The sequence below is a fragment of the Sus scrofa genome, chromosome 11 (genome assembly GCF_054392235.1).
Source record: "Sus scrofa isolate SSC_HxYL_T2T_F1_AM1 chromosome 11, Sscrofa_HxYL_maternal_Yorkshire_Landrace_v2.0, whole genome shotgun sequence".
Classification (NCBI taxonomy): Eukaryota; Metazoa; Chordata; class Mammalia; order Artiodactyla; family Suidae; genus Sus; species Sus scrofa.
The window spans coordinates 17,261,152-17,278,529 of record NC_139393.1 but is presented as its reverse complement, the minus strand read 5'-3'; the positions used below and the strand labels follow the sequence as shown (position 1 = coordinate 17,278,529).

Sequence of the window (17,378 nt, the reverse complement as noted above, 5' to 3'; positions counted from 1 at the left end):
TAGGGAGCCTAAAATGTGTGGGTCACAGATAACCTAGACTCAGGAGTTGGGGGGTCTTTCTATGAGATGGCACTTTGGGGGGGTCGCCATCCGTTGGATTATAACACTTTCTGTATTAGAACCTCCTACTATAGTGAATATGACTTTTCACAGTAACCTGTTCAGGGGTAAAAGTGGAACTGCTCTATATCTTTGCAGTCCAGCTGAGCTTCACTCTTGAGCCCCTTCCCTCCCCCGCTGGCAAATGAAGGCAGAGGTCTGATCTGCTCTGAGGTCCCCTCCCATGTAGGACTCATCCCAGGAGTTCAGTACATCATCTGTCCTCAGAAGCCTTCTGGCATCCACCCTTTGGCCGGGTCCCTTCCAGGCTTCTTCCTCCCACCAGAAGCCCAGAATGGACATTGTCTGAGCTGGAAAAGCCACCCCCATAGCATCACACGTTCTTCGGCACGCTGGTTCGTGGGTGAACCCTCTGTTCTAGGTTTTTAGCCTCTTCCATCTCCCGAATCCCAGCCCTTGCAATAGAGAGCCTGGCCCTTCCAGGTTGTTTCCTCTGCTGTGATCTGAAAAAAAATCTAACTTCAGAAACTTGGTAAATGGGTCCATCTTCCCCCTACCCCACCCTCCCTGAAGCACCGAACAGAGCAGAGTTGGCAGGTGGAGAGCCCCAGGCAGTGAGACAGCGTGGGGGAGGGAAACTTCGCTTATCAGCGCTGAATTTCAACCACTCTGTCACTCAGAACTTAAAGTCTCCCATTTTGTGCTTTTCCTATATTTCTCACGTGTGAACGCCTTGCTTCCTCAGTTAGGTTGTGGTTTCTCGAAGGGACCCTCCTGCTGTGTCTTCCTTGGGGCCCTTAGCCGAGTGAGCACTTCAGAGCTAGCCAGGGCCCCACAGTGGGAGCTGAGGAGGCCGTTCTCTTTCTAGACCTGCTGATGACTAACTGGTCAACTTGGGCAAGTAGCCTGAGGTCATCTGTAACCCGAGGGGCTGGACTAAATGCCTCACCAAATTTTTTTTTTTTTTTTTTTTTTTTAGCTTTTTAGAGCCACACCTGCAGCGTATGAAAGTTCCCAGGCTAGGGGTCAAAGCAGAGCTACAGCTGCTGACCAGTGCCACAGCCACAGCAATGCCAAATCCAAGCCACATCTGTGACCTACACCACAGCTCACAGCAATGCAGGATCCTTAACCCACGGAGCGAGGCCAGGGATCCAACCAGCATCCTCATGGATACAAGTCGGATGTGTTTCCACTGAGTCACAGTGGGAACTCCCTGCCTCCCCACTTTAATTTTCTAATCATGCCCAGGAAGCTTGTTCTTCCCATGGGCTGTATGATACATATTTTCTAAGGAAACATGGAAACACAGGCCAGGGATATATCAGTATCCTACTCAAGTTGGCCACACCTTTGCATATTTCATGAAATTTTAGGGAAAGACCAAAAAATGAGTCCAAAGGCTCCATTTCCCACATTGCTAGTTTGCTTATGAGCAAAATCAGTGCCACATTTAATCACTGGTTTCTCTGTGATGCATCCACGATATATTTTATAAGCCCATTCGTAGTGCTTTTTCCTAGAACCCTTGTAATAGCCAATCGTGGTTTGTCTCATTTCCATCCTGCCAGAACAAATCCCTTTCTAAAATAAACCTTAATTACTGTAATTGTGAGGATTCCTTCTGCTAGCTCCAGTGTTAAGTCTGAGCAGCCTTGATGAACAAATCCTTGGGATAGGTTTGGTTAACATCCTCCTCCGTTGTCTGCTTTGTTTTGATTGATATATTTCCCGTCTTAAAACAAGACGAATATTCTAATCTTGTTTTTTGCAAGCCCTGCTGCCTCATCTCTGAACCTACAGAATGTTCCTGAGGTCCTGCCACTCTCAGGATGGCTGAGCCATCAATGGAAATGACAGGGCACGATGTAGTTTAGAAAGAGTGGTGGTTACTGTGCAAAAGAATGGATTCTGTTTAACATACTAGAGTCTCTTCAGCCGTCTTGAATCTTGTAACTTTTATGCACAAGGGGCCTAGTACACCGTCGAGCATTGGACTGGACGCCGGTGTGCGTCAGACCTGTCTCACCTACTCATAAACCTGCAACATCATACGGTCCCCAAGACTTGGGGCCCCTGTCTGTGCTAGATCCATTTAGGTGTTTCTAGCTGAATTAAAGCATCTCAGACTAATTACAAATCAATTTCCATGTCCTCGTCCAGGATGGATGTCAAGCTGTGTCCTCCCTCTCTGGTTAGTGTCTGGCCTTTGCTTCCCTTCCAGGGGCAAAGCACAGTGAAGCCCAGGAATACGCTGCAAGTCAAGTGGCTGTCACACTTCCAAGTGGAAAAACATCTGCCTTACTTCCCGTCTTATTTCTTTCGTAATAGTTTTGGAATGAGTTCAAGGATATGAATCCCGATTCCTGACATTGTTTCTGCTATCAGTGATGAAAATTGAGAGAGCAAATCAGTACAATGATAGAAAAGCCACACTTCTATTTATTTGAGGAGGGGGCTGTCTTTTTTTTTTTAAGGGCTGAATCTGACACATATGGAAATTCCCAGGCTAGGGGTCGAATCAGAGCTACAACTGCTGGCCTGCACCACAGCCACAGCAAGGCCAGATCCAAGCCTCGTCTGCAACCTACCCCACAGCTCATGGCAACGCTGGATCTTAACCCACTGAGTGAGGCCAGGGATGGAACCCGCATCCTCATGGACACTAGTCAGGTTCGTTACCCCTGAGCCACAAGGGGAACTCCCAGAGCCCTGCTTCTTACAAAAGCTCCAGAGGGCCTAAGAGTCCCAACGCTTCCGTGGTGCTCTCCTCTGTCAAATGAAGAGAGGTTTTGACTCAGCCACTTCAGCTGTGTTCTAGTCTTCGATCACAGGAATGTCCTGTGCACTCAGGCCGAGAGGAGAAGCATTTTATCCATATTGCAAGCACAGTGTGGACCCCCTGTGTTAAATACTCTGCACGTCACCTCATCGCCACCAGGCTCCCCAGATACCCATCCCTGCGTCTGACTTTGCCTGCTCTTTGGGGGCTGGCATGGGGGACCAGCCTTGCCCCTGTCACAGCTCAAAGTTACAAGCCAGTCAGAGGCCTTGTCAAAATGATAAAATTATTAAAAATTGAGAATGTTCTGAGACTTTATCTTAAGTGTGTTCAGGGGCAAGGGAGATGGCTTCAATTTTTTAATGGTTCAGGGATTTGAAGAACTGGCTTTTAAAAAAAACTGTAAAAAGAGCTGAAGGCAGGTTATGCATTACATTCCGGATGAATGGGTTCTCCTGGGAAGGAATTTGGAAGCCCCTTTCTGAGAGCATTTACTTCAGGCATTCTGGGAAGACCTTGCAGCTTAATAGTGAGAGGTTGGCCCTGTGTGGCACTTGGCAGCACAGCAGGTTTTGTCTTTGTTGTTCTGGAGCCTCTTTCCCTCCTGCTTTCTGACCTCATCTTTCTTACAGTGGCAGCCTGTGCCCTGGGCATGTCTTGCACACCTGATCCACTGTCTCACGTGGGTTTTCTGCCACTTGATCACGTGCCTGCGTCGGGTGGACGGAAGCCCCTGAACTGTTGGGTGCCCCGGAGTGAGGCTTTAGAAATGCAGATGAGGAGTTTATTCAGCCTCCTGCATTTGAGGTTAGAGGGGCTCAAGCTAAGCTGCAGACCAGATTCCCTAAACGGTCAGCCTGCAGCAGCTGGAGCGGTCTTTGTGCAGACTCTGCTGGCCTCCTGGGTTGTTTGGAGCCCTCCTAGGTTGTTTGGGACCACTTACGGCACCGGAGTGGTCCATGGCCCCTTATTCAGCCAATGGCAGCGGTTTGTGGCTGCTGCCTTGAAAACCCTTTGTTATCCCCTCATCGAGCATGGGTTTGATCTGTGAAGAGTGTACTGCATTTGGGTTCCTGGCTTCCTCTTATATATTGTTTATTGTCTGCCTCCCCCACTGGATTATAAGTTCTGTGAAGGCAGAGATGGTTTTGTTCACAGCTATATCCTTCGGTGCCTGGCAGATAGTAGGCGCTCAATAAACATTCCTTGATTAAATAAGCAATTGCCACTGAATTGCAAATTGTCAGTGATAAACGTGGGATAAAATGACAAGAGACGTCAACCATTGCCCAGAAATTCTAGAAAGGGGTCCCTGAGCTTTGCCATGTCCTGAGACTTGGCCAGGCATTCCCTTTGGAATGAGAGATCTGGACCTGCAGTGGGACGTGCCTGCTTTGGGGAAGTCAGTGTCTGGGAGGAGGGCCAGTCTGGCGGGCACTGGACAGCAGGGGACAGTGCGGGCAAGGCTGGCGTGAAGCCCCAGGGTGCAGAGAGTGGCAGTGGGGGGGGGGGTCCCAGCGCAGGCAGCATTGAGTTACCTGTGTGGGAGGGCCAGCATCAGGGTATCTGTCAAGGGGCAGTAGGACCTCGGTCCCCTCCCCGTCGTCCACCAGCCTGACGCTTAGGACGTCCACACAGGTCAGATTGCCAGACACTGCCCCGGGGTAACCGTCAGTCCATCCAAGGCAAATCCCCTACCCACATTTCCTGAAGGACCCACATTCCACCGGCAGGCTGAGGTTCAGGGCAGGCTGGTTATGACGTTGGTGGACTCGAGGCGAGAAAAAGCACATGGTGAGGAGCACAGAGCCTTGCCTTTGGCAAGTCCGGGGACATTTCCCCTGCAAGATGGGGAGAAAGAATACGCCTTTGTCATGGTGGAGTTTTAAATATTAAATAATATGTATTAAGCTTTTATGACTGCGACAAATTCTAAGGATTTAGTACATGATTATTATTGTCTATGCTATTTTCTGTTACCAGACACCCCCCCCCCCCCCAAAAAAAAAACAAACAAACTGGATGTACAGGAGAGTGAAATATTAGGGAAAAAGGAACAGATCTGCAGGTTTCTGCTTCATAAGAAGGCCTGGACTGGACTGATGCAGTGCCTTTTTCTTCCTTTTTTTTTTTTTTTTTTTTTGGTTTTTAGGGCCATACCCGCAGCATATGGAGGTTCCTAGGCTAGGTGTCTAATCGGAGCTGTAGCTGACGGCCTTCACCACAGCCACAGCAACGCCAGATCTGAGTCGCATCTGTGACCTACACCACAGCTCACGGCCACGCCTTAACGCACTGAGCGAGGCCAGGGATCAAACCTGCGTCCTCAGGGATACTAGTCAGATTGGTTTCTGCTGCGCCACGACGGGAACTCCTACAGTGCTGTACGTTACTCAGGGGAAATCTAATATATACAACACGGAAAGAATGGTCCTTGTCCTCTTGGGAGGCACAGGCTAGCTGGGAAGCACGGGCTGCTCCGTCTTCTCCCCGCCTGGGGGCCGCTTCTGGTCTGTGTCTTGCCCTGACGGAACAGGTGCTCTCTGAGGGCCTTTGGGAAGCCGTGTAATGGATCTGATAACAGCATATCCTACAGTCCTGGCGTTTCTGCTTCTTCAGGGAGGCAGAGAGGCTTTTCATGACAATTAATTATTCACATTTTCTCTCCTTCGCCTCAAATGCTTGATTTCCAACTAGCTCCATGGAGGCAGGTTTTCTCTCACACGTGGGTCATCCCAGCACCCAGTGACAGCTTGGCGCTGTGTTCTGTGCCTTTGTATTTCAGGGTCACGTGCAGTGGGCACACACTGGTGACAGCGGGAGCGTGCTAACACCCCCACCCATTCTGCGGCTCTTCTTGGGGAAGATCTTAGCCACCTATGGCTCCGTGGCTCCCACAGTGGAGACGGAGCTGTGGGGTTGGTGTCCCCCCTTCTTGCTTGATCAGGGTGCATCCCGAGCTGCTGGGCAAGCCAGGCTTGGTCAAGCGCCTCTCAGCCCCCTGCCCACTCGGAGGCCTGGCATCTTGCCCTTCTGCAGAGCTGGACACATTCACTCATCCGTGCAGCTCCAGCCTGGGCTTTGTTCCTGCTCCCTGGGAAACCTCTGTGTGGCTGATAGAGGTGGCCCGGCACTGAGCACCCTGACAACGGAAGACTCAGAAGCCCCCTTACCTTGGGCCTCTCACACAGGCCTGCTCTTCCTGTGTCGCTCTTGTGCCTTTCTGTCGCTGTCTGTGCTGACCTGCTTCAGTTCCGCTTGAGGCAGGCCTCCCGGTAGAGACCTGGGCGTGGGCACCCAGGGAGGGGGCTTCTGGGATGTTCTCCTCGGAGCCCCAAGGCCAGAAGAGAGAGATGCGAGTGGTGTCCACAGCAGGATGCTACAGACTGCTGGCCGAGAAGGCAGCCAGTCAGAAGCAGGCAGGAGGGCAGGAGAGGGAGGCGAGAGAACAGCTGGGTGGCCAGAAATGGCTGGAGAGGGACAGCTGCTCCTGTGCTGGGGATCGGGGGCTTCTGTGCAGAAGAGCGGGGGGCTGTGTGCAGACCTTGGATGCCCCAGCCGAAGGCCTGCTCACCCCCTCCCTCTGTGCCCCCTGGCAGGTCCCTTCACCTCTGTGTGGCTCAATTTCCTGCCCTCTAATACGAGGGCAAGACCAGCACCGAACCCCCCTTTTTGGGGTGTTGTGAGGATCCCAAGAGCTCATACACGAGGGACAAGGAGAAGGCGCTGGCCCCAGTGAATACCATCTGTGTGTAACCCCCCACCCCCAGGTGTGTGGCCACATGCGCACCCTGAGATTGAGGTCAGGATCTCGGTGGGACTGCCTTACATTCTGACAGCTTTTCTTCCCAAACACCCTTTCGGTTCCACGGGTCCCTTTCCCCCTCGTAGATAGTCATTGGTAATTTTCTCAAGTGAATGTCGTCATCCCCCAAGTTATTCAAAGCCTTTTTGCCCTGTCCAGGGAGAGGGAGCGGTCGTTACTGTCCAGCGAAATCACGTGTCTCCACTGGGAGGGCAATGAGGGCGCCGTGGAAAAGTGAGATAGGCATTGTAGGCGATTGTGGCATCTCTCTCTGCCTCCACTGGGGCTCCCGACTGGCCGGAAGTGTCATCAGTTTGTGTTTTCACTACTTCTGCTTCAGCTGCACTTCTGCCTGTAGTGTAGCTTATACCCAGTGAAACAGAAAGGTGAGCAGAAAGAGCAAAGAAAAGGACCAGCATAATCCATGAATTCCAATTGTTTTTTAAACCATCAAGAGGAATTTTCACGGATTCAAATCAACACAGAGGCACACACTTAACGAGATAACTGCAGGAAAGCAGGCCTAAAGGTAACTGGTCCATCCTTAAATTCAGCCCATGACCTCAGCAACACACAGGTCCAGTTGCCAATAGGACCTCCATCCTGGAGGTCATTCCAGCATCCCCAGCCGGCCTGGCTAAGGGGAATCTCCTTCTCGCTCCCACAGGCCTGCCCTGCTTCCTCTGTTTTCTATCTCAGTTAAGCATCGGCATTAGCCCAGTTGCTCAAGCCAAAAGCATGAAGATTAACTTCTCTGCTCTTCCTGCTCCCACCCTCCAGGCCTGTGGGCTTCATGGCTTGTTGAATTGCCACCTCAATAGCCCGTGAGACTATGCCCCTTCTGTATGCCCACCGACTCTGCCTGCATCTATAAGTATCCCTGTGTAACAAATACCCCCAAACAGTGTCTCAGAACATGTGTCAAGTATCATATCCCGTGTGTCTTGGGTCAGCTTATCCAGGCCAGGCTCAGCTGGGTAGCTCTTAGCATGTGTCTTTGGTTGTCTGAGCCTGGCCGATGGAGGCCAGGTCCAGTTAGGCCAGCTCTTCTCTGCGTTGTGCTTGTCTTCCTTTCTGGCCCTGGTGGGCTGGGTCGAGCATGTTCTTCTCATGGAAATGTCAAAAGCATAAGAAGTCAGGCCAAAACACTTGCTACCGTTGGGTTTTTCTGTTGGCCAATGCTAGGCATATGGTCTCATTCAAAGTCAAAGTTTGGGGAAATGCCTTCAGCCATTTAGTGGGGGGAACTAGAAAGCCACATGGCTGAACGAAGCAGCAGCATAAAGAACCAGGGCCAGCAATGCAGTTTCCCACGCTGCCGGGTCCTTGTTAGCTCTGACCTTGCCTCTTCACTCATCCTGTAACTTCTTACTTTGCCCATAGGCAGCCTCCCCTGACTTGATCTCAGCGCACCTCTATTCAAACTTCCCATTGCCCCCCATTGCTACCAAGTTGAGCCAAAGCCCTGTACAACTAAGCCGCAATCCATTTTTCCTGCTGCATCTATTGCCATGTTTCAGAATCAACCCTTGCAGATGTGCTTGTTTTTTGCACAGTTCCGTGCCTTTGTAAACAGTCTTCCTTCTTCCCGCAGGGATCTCCCCCACACTTGCCGTCATTGTAAGTGAGATGTCACTGACCCTTCGAGACCCAGTTCACCTGGCGCCTCTTCCAGAAAGCCTTCTCAGGAGCCCTCTGGAGAAAAAGTTGCTCCTTCCTTTGTGATGTGCTAGTCAGTGGAAATTGCATTATTCTCGTATTTAACACATACAAATTCAGGGATACATGCTCAGCCAGGGGGAGAGAAAGATTTTAAACAATTCCACCCACCCTTCTGCTCTGTGATCGTGGGAGTACTGAGATTTGACTTAGCTGTTACCTTAGTCACCCTTCAGCTCCAAAAGCCTCTGCAGCTCCCAAGAGCCTCTCATAGCACTCAAGGCACAACCTTCTGAGCCAGGGCTTTAAAGGTGCAAGACTCTTCTTTTGTAACACAGCCATGCCGCAAGGCTTTATTTCATCTGGTGTTCAACCAAAGGAACATCTGTCTGGCCATGTAGTCTTTTTTTTTTTTTTTTGTCTTTTTGCCTTATTCTAGGGCTGCTCCCTTGGCATATGGAGATTCCCAGGCTAGGGGTCTAATCGGAGCCGTAGCCACAGCTCACAGCAACGCCAGATCGTTAACCCACTGAGCAAGACCAGGGATCGAACCCGCAACCTCATGGTTCCTAGTCAGATTTGTTAATCACTGCTCCACGACGGGAACTCCTGGCCATGTAGTCTTATTCCCAGTTAAGACCTTCCATTTCTCTACTGCAGATTTCAGTGGTAACATTGTCTATAGTTCACGTTTATGTCATGGTGACTTTAGAATCTACCCCAACCTAAGATGCTCCTCTATCATATTTCCTATAGACATATATCAGATGGAATTTTAGTCTTTTATGTCGGTGTTTCCCGGCTATGTCATGAGGTTCTCGTGGGTGGCTTATGGTTCTTTGGAGGACTGCTGCCTCTGACCATGCTGCCCATACCGTGTGCAACTCTATGGGGCACTGTTCCAGTCAGAGGAGTCATGATGCCCGCTTCCTCGTCTTCCCGGGCCTGGTCCATATCCATTGCTCAAGAAATGTGTGGATAAATGAGTGAGGGAGAAAGAAGGAGGCAACAAGCCGAATTAACTGTTCCCACTTGAGATATTTAATCACCAGGGTTGGGATGAAAATTCAGGCAGGCTTTGTTTCAGCAAAATCAAGACCATGTTATGGTGGGTGCCTGGGACGAAATGTACCCGTAAGTCCACTTAGAATGTCTTGTTTACCCACCAAAAAAATCACCTCTCATCCTGTGAACTGATCGAGATAATGGTTCCTAAAAGCACATCATGCTTCTCAAATATTACTGACCACACGATTGCCCTAGCAGGCATCCTGAGGCATGTGTGTGGAGCCAGGTCTAGATTCTAGATGAATCTCACCCTCTAGTCACAAAAGACTTAAAGATGCCTTGATTTCCCTTGGGTGGTCATACACTGTAAATGAATGCAAAGAGAGCCTTCATGAACAAGAACTAGCCTTTACAAGTTATCTGATAAAATACGCTGAATATTTCTGAAGTAGCAATAGGCCAGTGTGGCTGGCACTGTTCACCCCATGGGGAATGCTGCCAAGCTAAACAGTCAGCTTCACACTTGGAATTTGATGTTCTGCCAGGGGACACAGGGGAACTGCCCCATTCAGGATGTGTGGGCTTCGGGGTGGACACGGCCCAAGGAGAGGCCCAAAAGGCAGCACGACCCGGGCAGGGATGCTCTCACCATGTGCTCCCCCTGCCCCCAGCCACAGCCCTGCAGCCCCGGGCAGCTCTGGCAGCAAGAACACTGTGCGCACCCTCCCCCCGGGTTGTCCTTCCTGTGTCTCCAGCACCAAGATGCTCACCACCCGGCCACCGCACCATCAGGACACAGCTGGCAGGATGCCCCACCAGCCAGGGCTTGATGTACCAGAGTCACTGCCTTGTGAAGAAAAGATGCCATAAATGTTTTTTTCTCAATTAAAATGATTTTTATTTTTTTAAACATTTTTTTAAAACTAAATTACAGTTGATTTACAGTGTTGTGCCAATTTCTGCTGTACAGTAAAGTGACCCAGGTGTGTGTGTGTGTGTATGTATATATATTTATATACATACACACACACTTTTCTTATATTTTCTTCCATCAAGAGACTGGATATAGTTCCCTGGGCTATACTTTACGACCTCATTGCTTATCCATTCTAAATATAATAGTTTGCATCTGCTAACCCCAAAATCCGAGTCCATCCCTCTCCCTCCCCTCTCCCCCTTGGCAACCACAAGTCAGTTCTCTCTGTCTGTGAGTCTGTTTCTGTTTTGTAGGTAGGTTCGTTTGTGCCATATTTTAGATTCCACATATAAGCGATATCATATGGTATTTGTCTTTCTCTTTCTGACTTACTTCATTTAGTGTAAGAGTGTCTAGCTGCGTCCATGTTGCTGCAAATGGCATTATTTTGTTCTTTTTTCATGGCTGAGTAGTATTCCATTGTGTATATATACCTCGTCTTCTTAATCCAGTCATCTGTTGATGGACATTTAGGTTGTTTCCATGTCTTGGCTGTTGTGAATAGTGCTGCAGTGAACATAGGGGTGCATGTGTCTTTTGAATGAGAGTTTTGTCCAGATACATGCCCAGGGGTGGGATGGCTGCATCATGTGGTAGTTCTATATTTAGTTTTCTATGGTACTTCCATACTGTTCTCCATAGTGTTTTACGAATTGACACTCCCACCAACAGTGTAGGAGGGCTCCCTTTTGTCCACACTCTCTCCAGCATTTGTTCTTTGTAGACTTTTTAATGATGGCCATTCTGACCAGTGTGAAGTGGTACCTCCATAAATGCTACCTGAATGGACAAACTGATGAATAAACCAGTGAAATAAGCCAACCAAAGAGTGTAGTGATATAGGGAACATTTGTGGGGGAGGGCACTGCCGTTACTTCAGGAAATTCTAAGTGGCGAACACTTAATGCTCCAGCATCTTTGCTAATGGAGGTTTGGAGATTTGACTTTGTGCTCTCCCATGGAATGTACACTCAACCTGGTGATGCACCACACCAAGCTTGTCCTAACACTGCCCAGCTTGGGAGCCAGTGTTAGTGGGAGTTCTTAAGTTTTGGGCTGCGAGGGTGTTCAACTTGGGATCAGGGTGTCAGCTCCGTTAGGATTTAGCTTCTCTTTCTGCCCAGGTCTTGCCTGTCATCATGGGAAACCTTAATAGCCTAGTAACCATTCGGTTTGGGGCTTTTGTTTTGTGCTGCTAGGTGAGCTGTCCGTGGAGGACGCACAGGACCCGTTCCTGGTGAGCATCCACATAATCGCAGACCCAGGGGAATCCCGGCCCCTGCAGGAGGCCATCGACAAGGTCTTGGCTTGGATCCACCCGGACCTCCAGCTGTTCAGGGTCTCTGAAAGGCGGGCGTCCCGGCGACGGAGGAAGGCCCCCAAGGCGGCGCAGCCGGCGCTGGCGGTGGTGCTCTTCCTGCAGGAGGAGTACGGCGAGGAGCAGATCCTGCAGCTGCACCGCACGCTGCAGCGGCCGCCCTGGCGCCACCACCACACGGAGCGCGTGCCCGGCAGGTTCCTGCCCTACCTGCCCTGCAGCCAGGACTTCTTCACGCTGGCCCCCGGGACGCCGCTGTGGGCCATCCGGCCCGTGCACTACGGCAAGGAAATCGTGCGCTTCACCATCTACTGTCGCCATGACAACTACGCCGACATCCTCAAGTTCTACGAGCTGATCCTCAGGCGGAGCCCCAGCCAGAGGAAGACGGACTTCTGCATCTTCCCTATTTTCTCCAATCTGGATGTGGACATCCAGTTCTCCCTGAAAAGACTGCCCTGTGACCAGACCCCGGTCCCCACCGACTCCTCGGTGCTGGAGTTCCGAGTCAAGGACATCGGCGAGCTGGTGCCGCTCTTGCCCAATCCCTGCAGCCCCATCAGTGAGGGGCGCTGGCAGACGGAGGACCACGACGGGAACAAGATCCTTCTGCAGGTACCTTGGGGGAAGGCCGTGTCTGTCTTTGTCTGTCTCGCTTTGCGGAGAACAGAGAAACAAGGAGGTTGGCTCAGCTAGAGACCCTAGTTAGTACCTGTTACAGAATAATGGGTTAAGAAAAAGGTGGGATCAGTGACTCTCTTGGCTATTAGGCCAAGTCAAGGTGTCCATACTCTGAACTAAATGATTTTTACTTTGCTGCCGGGGCCACACACCCCAGGCAAGCCACAGCCAGTGCCTCCACACCCACCTGTTGGAGCAGCCACTAAGTGCTTGCAGCTCCCTCGGATTTCGAATGAGCTGACATCCAGAGAATTTATTAAAGATTCCTTCTTCTACTCCTTCACCAGTAGGGAGTTTTTACCAATGCATTCTTCACTTCCACAAAGGAACCTCAGGAACACCCATCTACGACAGTTGTAAAATATATCGCCATTCAGTAGCGAAGATAGCTGTTTTCTTCTCTGTGGTGCCTCTGCCCTTCTGCCCTTCTGCCACTGGACAGTAGGTTGTTAAAATTCAGTGATCTCTTGAAAATGACTTTCTCATAAGCCTTTTAAGGAGTAAATAGTGCCTTTGGAGTTGCTGGTTTCATGAAGCTTGGGAAGGGCTAAGTGAATTTGTAGAAGGAACTTGATGCAGTAGGTTGTCCTGTTGCTTCGGTGGTTAATACCTTGGCTCAATTACTGGACCCTTTTCTCCTCCTTCCAGTGACCATCTAAACTCTTTAGAGGTCATGATTTATATGCTCTTCATAAAATTCAGCATAGAGAATTAAGAATGTCCTACACCTGCCCTACCTGATCCTGCTTTCCAGACCCAGGCTTTCTAGAATTTACAGGTAAATCAGTTCCAGGCGTATAGGATTTTGTCTTTCTGAAATACCTCTGCCTCTAGCGTCTCAGTTTTCACATAGGGCTACCTGAGAGGAGAAAGTTGATAGCAAATTAGGGGACATTGTCTTGAAAGGTGCTGATTGGCGTTTCTTCAGTCGCAGGTCAAGTTTCATGGTTTTTGTTAGGTTTGGCATTAAACACGAGAACAAATCCACATATTGCAAAGTGAAGTGAGAATTTGGCACACAACAGATACCCGGTTCAAACTACAGCCAGACCACATCGCTCAAGTCAGAAAGGTCATCTTGAGGTGTTTTTTAAATTTAATTTTTATTTTAGATTGGTGTATAGTTGATTTACAATGTTGTATTAGTTTCAGATGTACAAAGTGATTCAATTCTACATGTACCTATATCTGGTCCTTTTTTAGACTCTTTCCTCATATGGGTTGTTACCGAATACTGAGCAGAGTTCTCTGTGCTGTACACTAGGGACCCTGTTGGTTACCTTTTCTCTGTATATAGCGTGTACCCGTCCATCCCCAACTCCCAGTGTATCCCTCCCTGCCGTGTTTCCCCGTTGGTAACCATAAGCTTGTGTTTGAAGTCTGTTTTTGTTTCATAAATAAGTTCATTTGTATCCTTTTTTAAATGAGATTCCACACATAAATGATATCATATGCTATTTTCCTTTCTCTGTCTTACTCAGTATGATCATCTCTAGGCCCATCCATGTTGCTGCAAGTGGCCTTATTTCATTCTTTGTATGGCTGAGTAATATTCCATTGTATAGATGGGCCCCATTTTCTTTATCAGGTCCTGTCAGTGGATATTTGGGTTGCTTCCATGTCTTTGCTACTGTGGATAGGGCTGCTGTGAACATAGGGGTACATGTATCTTTTAGAATTATGGTTTTCTCCAGATATATGTCCAAGAGTGGAATTGCTGGATCACATAGTAGTTCTATATTTAGTTTCTGCAGGAAGCTCCATACTGTTCTTCATAGTGGTTGCACCAATTTACATTCCCATCAGCAATGTAAGAGGGTTCCTTTTTCTCCACACCCTCTCCAGCATGTATTGTTTGTTGTCTTTTAAATAATGGCCATTCTGATTGCTGTGAGGTGATACCTCATGGTAGTTTTGATTTGCATTTCTCTAATAATTAGTGATGAGCATCTTTCCAAGTGCTTTTTAGCACTCTGTATGAGATATTTAACATTTATTGGAACTAGATAATTTTCAGAGTCCCCTTTGAACTATGCATATGAGAAACTACATAATATTGCCTTATTATTCTGTGAACTACATGCTAGCTAGCATTTTTCTATAATCCCTTTTGAAATGTGAGGAATTTTTTCTTCTGTGCTTGAAGACTGCCAGGTCTTCATGCACAACATAATGCAGTTGCATAAGTAAAAAATTAATGAAAGGATTTTTTATACTGAAAGACCAAAATGAACGTGATTGTTTCTGAGAGACTTCTTCCTTTTTGCAGTGTTTAAAATACTCTTTTTCTCTTGATCCCTGTAACAACGTAAATGAAAGAATAAAGTAGGAAAGCGGGCCTGAACACCAGTCAAAAGAACCATTGAAAGAATATTTCAAAGAAGGGCGACATATTTAAATGGCTACAAAATCTGTATAGATGCAGGCTTTTGAAGTTAGAACATCAAAGTATGAAAAGAGTAAGAAAAAAGATTTGTATCGTGGGTCTCAGGAATTCAAGCCGTTGTTCAAAACAGTAATATGTCAAAGAGTTAATTTAACGTGGGCAGAAATGACTAATACTCTCCCTCATAATTCTTGATTATGACTGTTTGAGCCAGATACTGTTACTGCCTCACTGCAGAAAGCAGCCTTCTGCTCTAGCATGAGATATACACCTGCTCGCCTCTTTAATTTTTATAGTAAAAAATTATGTTTCAGTCTTTAGCAAAATTAAGACATTTTGGTCATGGAGGGGGGTGGTGGGACAGAGTTGAAAGAAGGCTCCCCTTTTTCCCACCTTCTCCTTAGCAGTATGTTTCTCAAGTTTCATTTTAAACATACGGCTTTTATTCAATTGCATAGTTGAAAGAAGTTATACATTGGGTAGTTATACATTGAAGGAAGTCTTGGTTGGGTAGTTTTTAGTTGCTTTCTTAAAATTTAGATTGCATTTCATTTCATCTTGCCCCATAGACTTAACTTTCTGTATTTCAGAGACCTCCTTTAGGCATTTAATTCCTCTGGAGGTGAAAAGCTGAGAGGTTTGTTTCTGGAAACTACTCAGCCTCTTATAAGAATTTGGAAATGTTTTTAAGATCTGATTAGATGGAAAGAAATCCTTCCACCTCCAAAAACTCACCTCTCCTTTCTTGGAATTCCCTGATTTGGGGGGTGGGGATAGGGGGAGTTGCCAGCATCAGAAGCTACCCAAGATCCCGCTAGAAAACACATCTTAGAGATTTGCATTAAAAGTTGATGAAATGAAACCTCAGCTTTCTGGAGCCAAGACCTGTGTGAACTAGAACTAAACTAACGCTGTACTTTGAACATAATAGATTCTTTTTATATGTTTCTTTATTTTTCATTGAGGAAAAGAACCTTTTGGGTTATGGGTATCGTTTGAGCCATCCTATCTATTGGCATCTTAGGTTTTATTGTATGAGCTCATCAAGTATTTATCACAGGCATAGACGTTGACATGCAGCATATTTTCCATCCGCTGCAGTAATCCTTGCTCTTCCTACTGGAGTGAAAGTATTTAGTTGATTGGCAGCTCTCCACAATGTATACACGATCTATTCATATGTGCTCAGTGCATTTTCACAAATTGACTATTTGCATAAGTGACACCCAGATGAAGAAACAGAACAGGGACAGAAACAGAAGAAGGCTTCTCTTTCCCAACTCCTGGGTCTCCCTTTCCTTAAATGAACGTATTAATTACTCTGTATAGCACAAAGCGGGGGAGGAAGTGCCCAATCAAAAAAGTTGGGGATATGGCTAAGTTGTCTATTTTCTGTATTTATAAGTAGATCCCACATTGAAAAAGAAAAAAGGGGAGTTCCCGTCGTGGCTCAGTGGTTAAGAAATCCGACTAGGAACGATGAGGTTGCGGGTTCGATCCCTGGCCTTGCTCAGTGGGTTACAGATCTGGCGTTGCCATGAGCTATGGTGTAGGTTGCAGATGCAGCTTGGATCTGGTGTGGCCGTGGCTTTGCCTGTGGTGTAGGCCAGCGGCTACAGCTCCGATTGGACCCCTAGCCTGGGAACCTCTATATGCCGTGGGTGTGGCCCAAGAAAAGGTAAAAAGACAAACAAACAAAAAATGGCTTGGGTTGGCTGACAGATATAGATCATACAAACAGGTTAGTAAAGGTAGATACCGACGGAACTTGAAGGAGAGGAGAAGTCATGATAGGAGAGACAGGTAAACCAAGTGCAACCTCCAGAATGCCTGTCATTTCCTCCATGAGAGCTGTGCTGTTTAATTGGTAGCCACGAGCCACAGGTAGCCATTTAAATGGAAAATGTAAGTGAATTCAAATAAAAATTCAGAACCTCAGTCTCACTGGATACACTTCAGGAACGCAGTCCCCGCGCCCGGCAGGTGGCCCCCTGCGGGAGGGCACACCTGCAGAACGTCTGCTTCGTGGCACAAAGTTCTCTTGGAGAGCATTCTCCCAGAAAGAGGCCCCCAATTTGATTTCGAGTTCTCCAGCAGCCAAAACAAAACGGAAAATCAGCAGCACTATGATTTGATGTCCGAGAGGCAAAAATAAACCGCGCCGTAGATGCCCGGCTATTCCTGGTTCTGAGTCCTGGGGACAGTGTTGCCCCACCTCCTCGCGTCATCGCCCGCCTCAACCGTGAACCACCAGAGCCAGACCTCTTCCCGGAGCCTGCAGGGTGGGCAGGGTGCCCGCACACAGGGAGGCTGGGTGGAACAGGGTGCTCCCCCGCCTGCAGCTCCCGGGCCTTGGCTTAGTCCAGGAGGCCAGGATACACCTTCAGATAACCTCAGCCAAGCTTTTGGTGGATCATGGGTGACAGTCACTGGGGCTTGTTTATTCCCAGCCAAGTCCCTGGAGGACACCCATTCCACACAGCTGGTAAAAGAGGGAGTCCCAGGTCCTGCCACTCAGCTCGCTACACCCGCCCAGGGTCTGTGGCTCCTGGTCCAGACTCAGAAGAAAATTGCTGTTTTCAACCAACCACGTTGCCTGTCCGGGGTGATTTTATCTGTGCAGATGGCCCAGAGTGGCTGAAAGCGCCCCCCTCCCCCGCCTCCCAAAAATCACTTCCCAGAGCATCGTCTGAGTTGGATATT

At 48.4% G+C, this 17,378-nt stretch overlaps 1 protein-coding gene across 1 annotated transcript in view; it reads left to right on the top strand.

Moving 5' to 3' along the window:
* The window catches only part of FAM124A (family with sequence similarity 124 member A), an 84,845-nt gene that overhangs the window by 21,107 nt on the left and 46,360 nt on the right, over positions 1 to 17,378 (top strand). Inside the window, exon 3 of the mRNA XM_001925721.8 lies at positions 11,490 to 12,223. Coding sequence (XP_001925756.5) covers positions 11,490 to 12,223 — 734 coding nt within the window. The remainder of the gene's footprint in view (positions 1 to 11,489; positions 12,224 to 17,378) is intronic.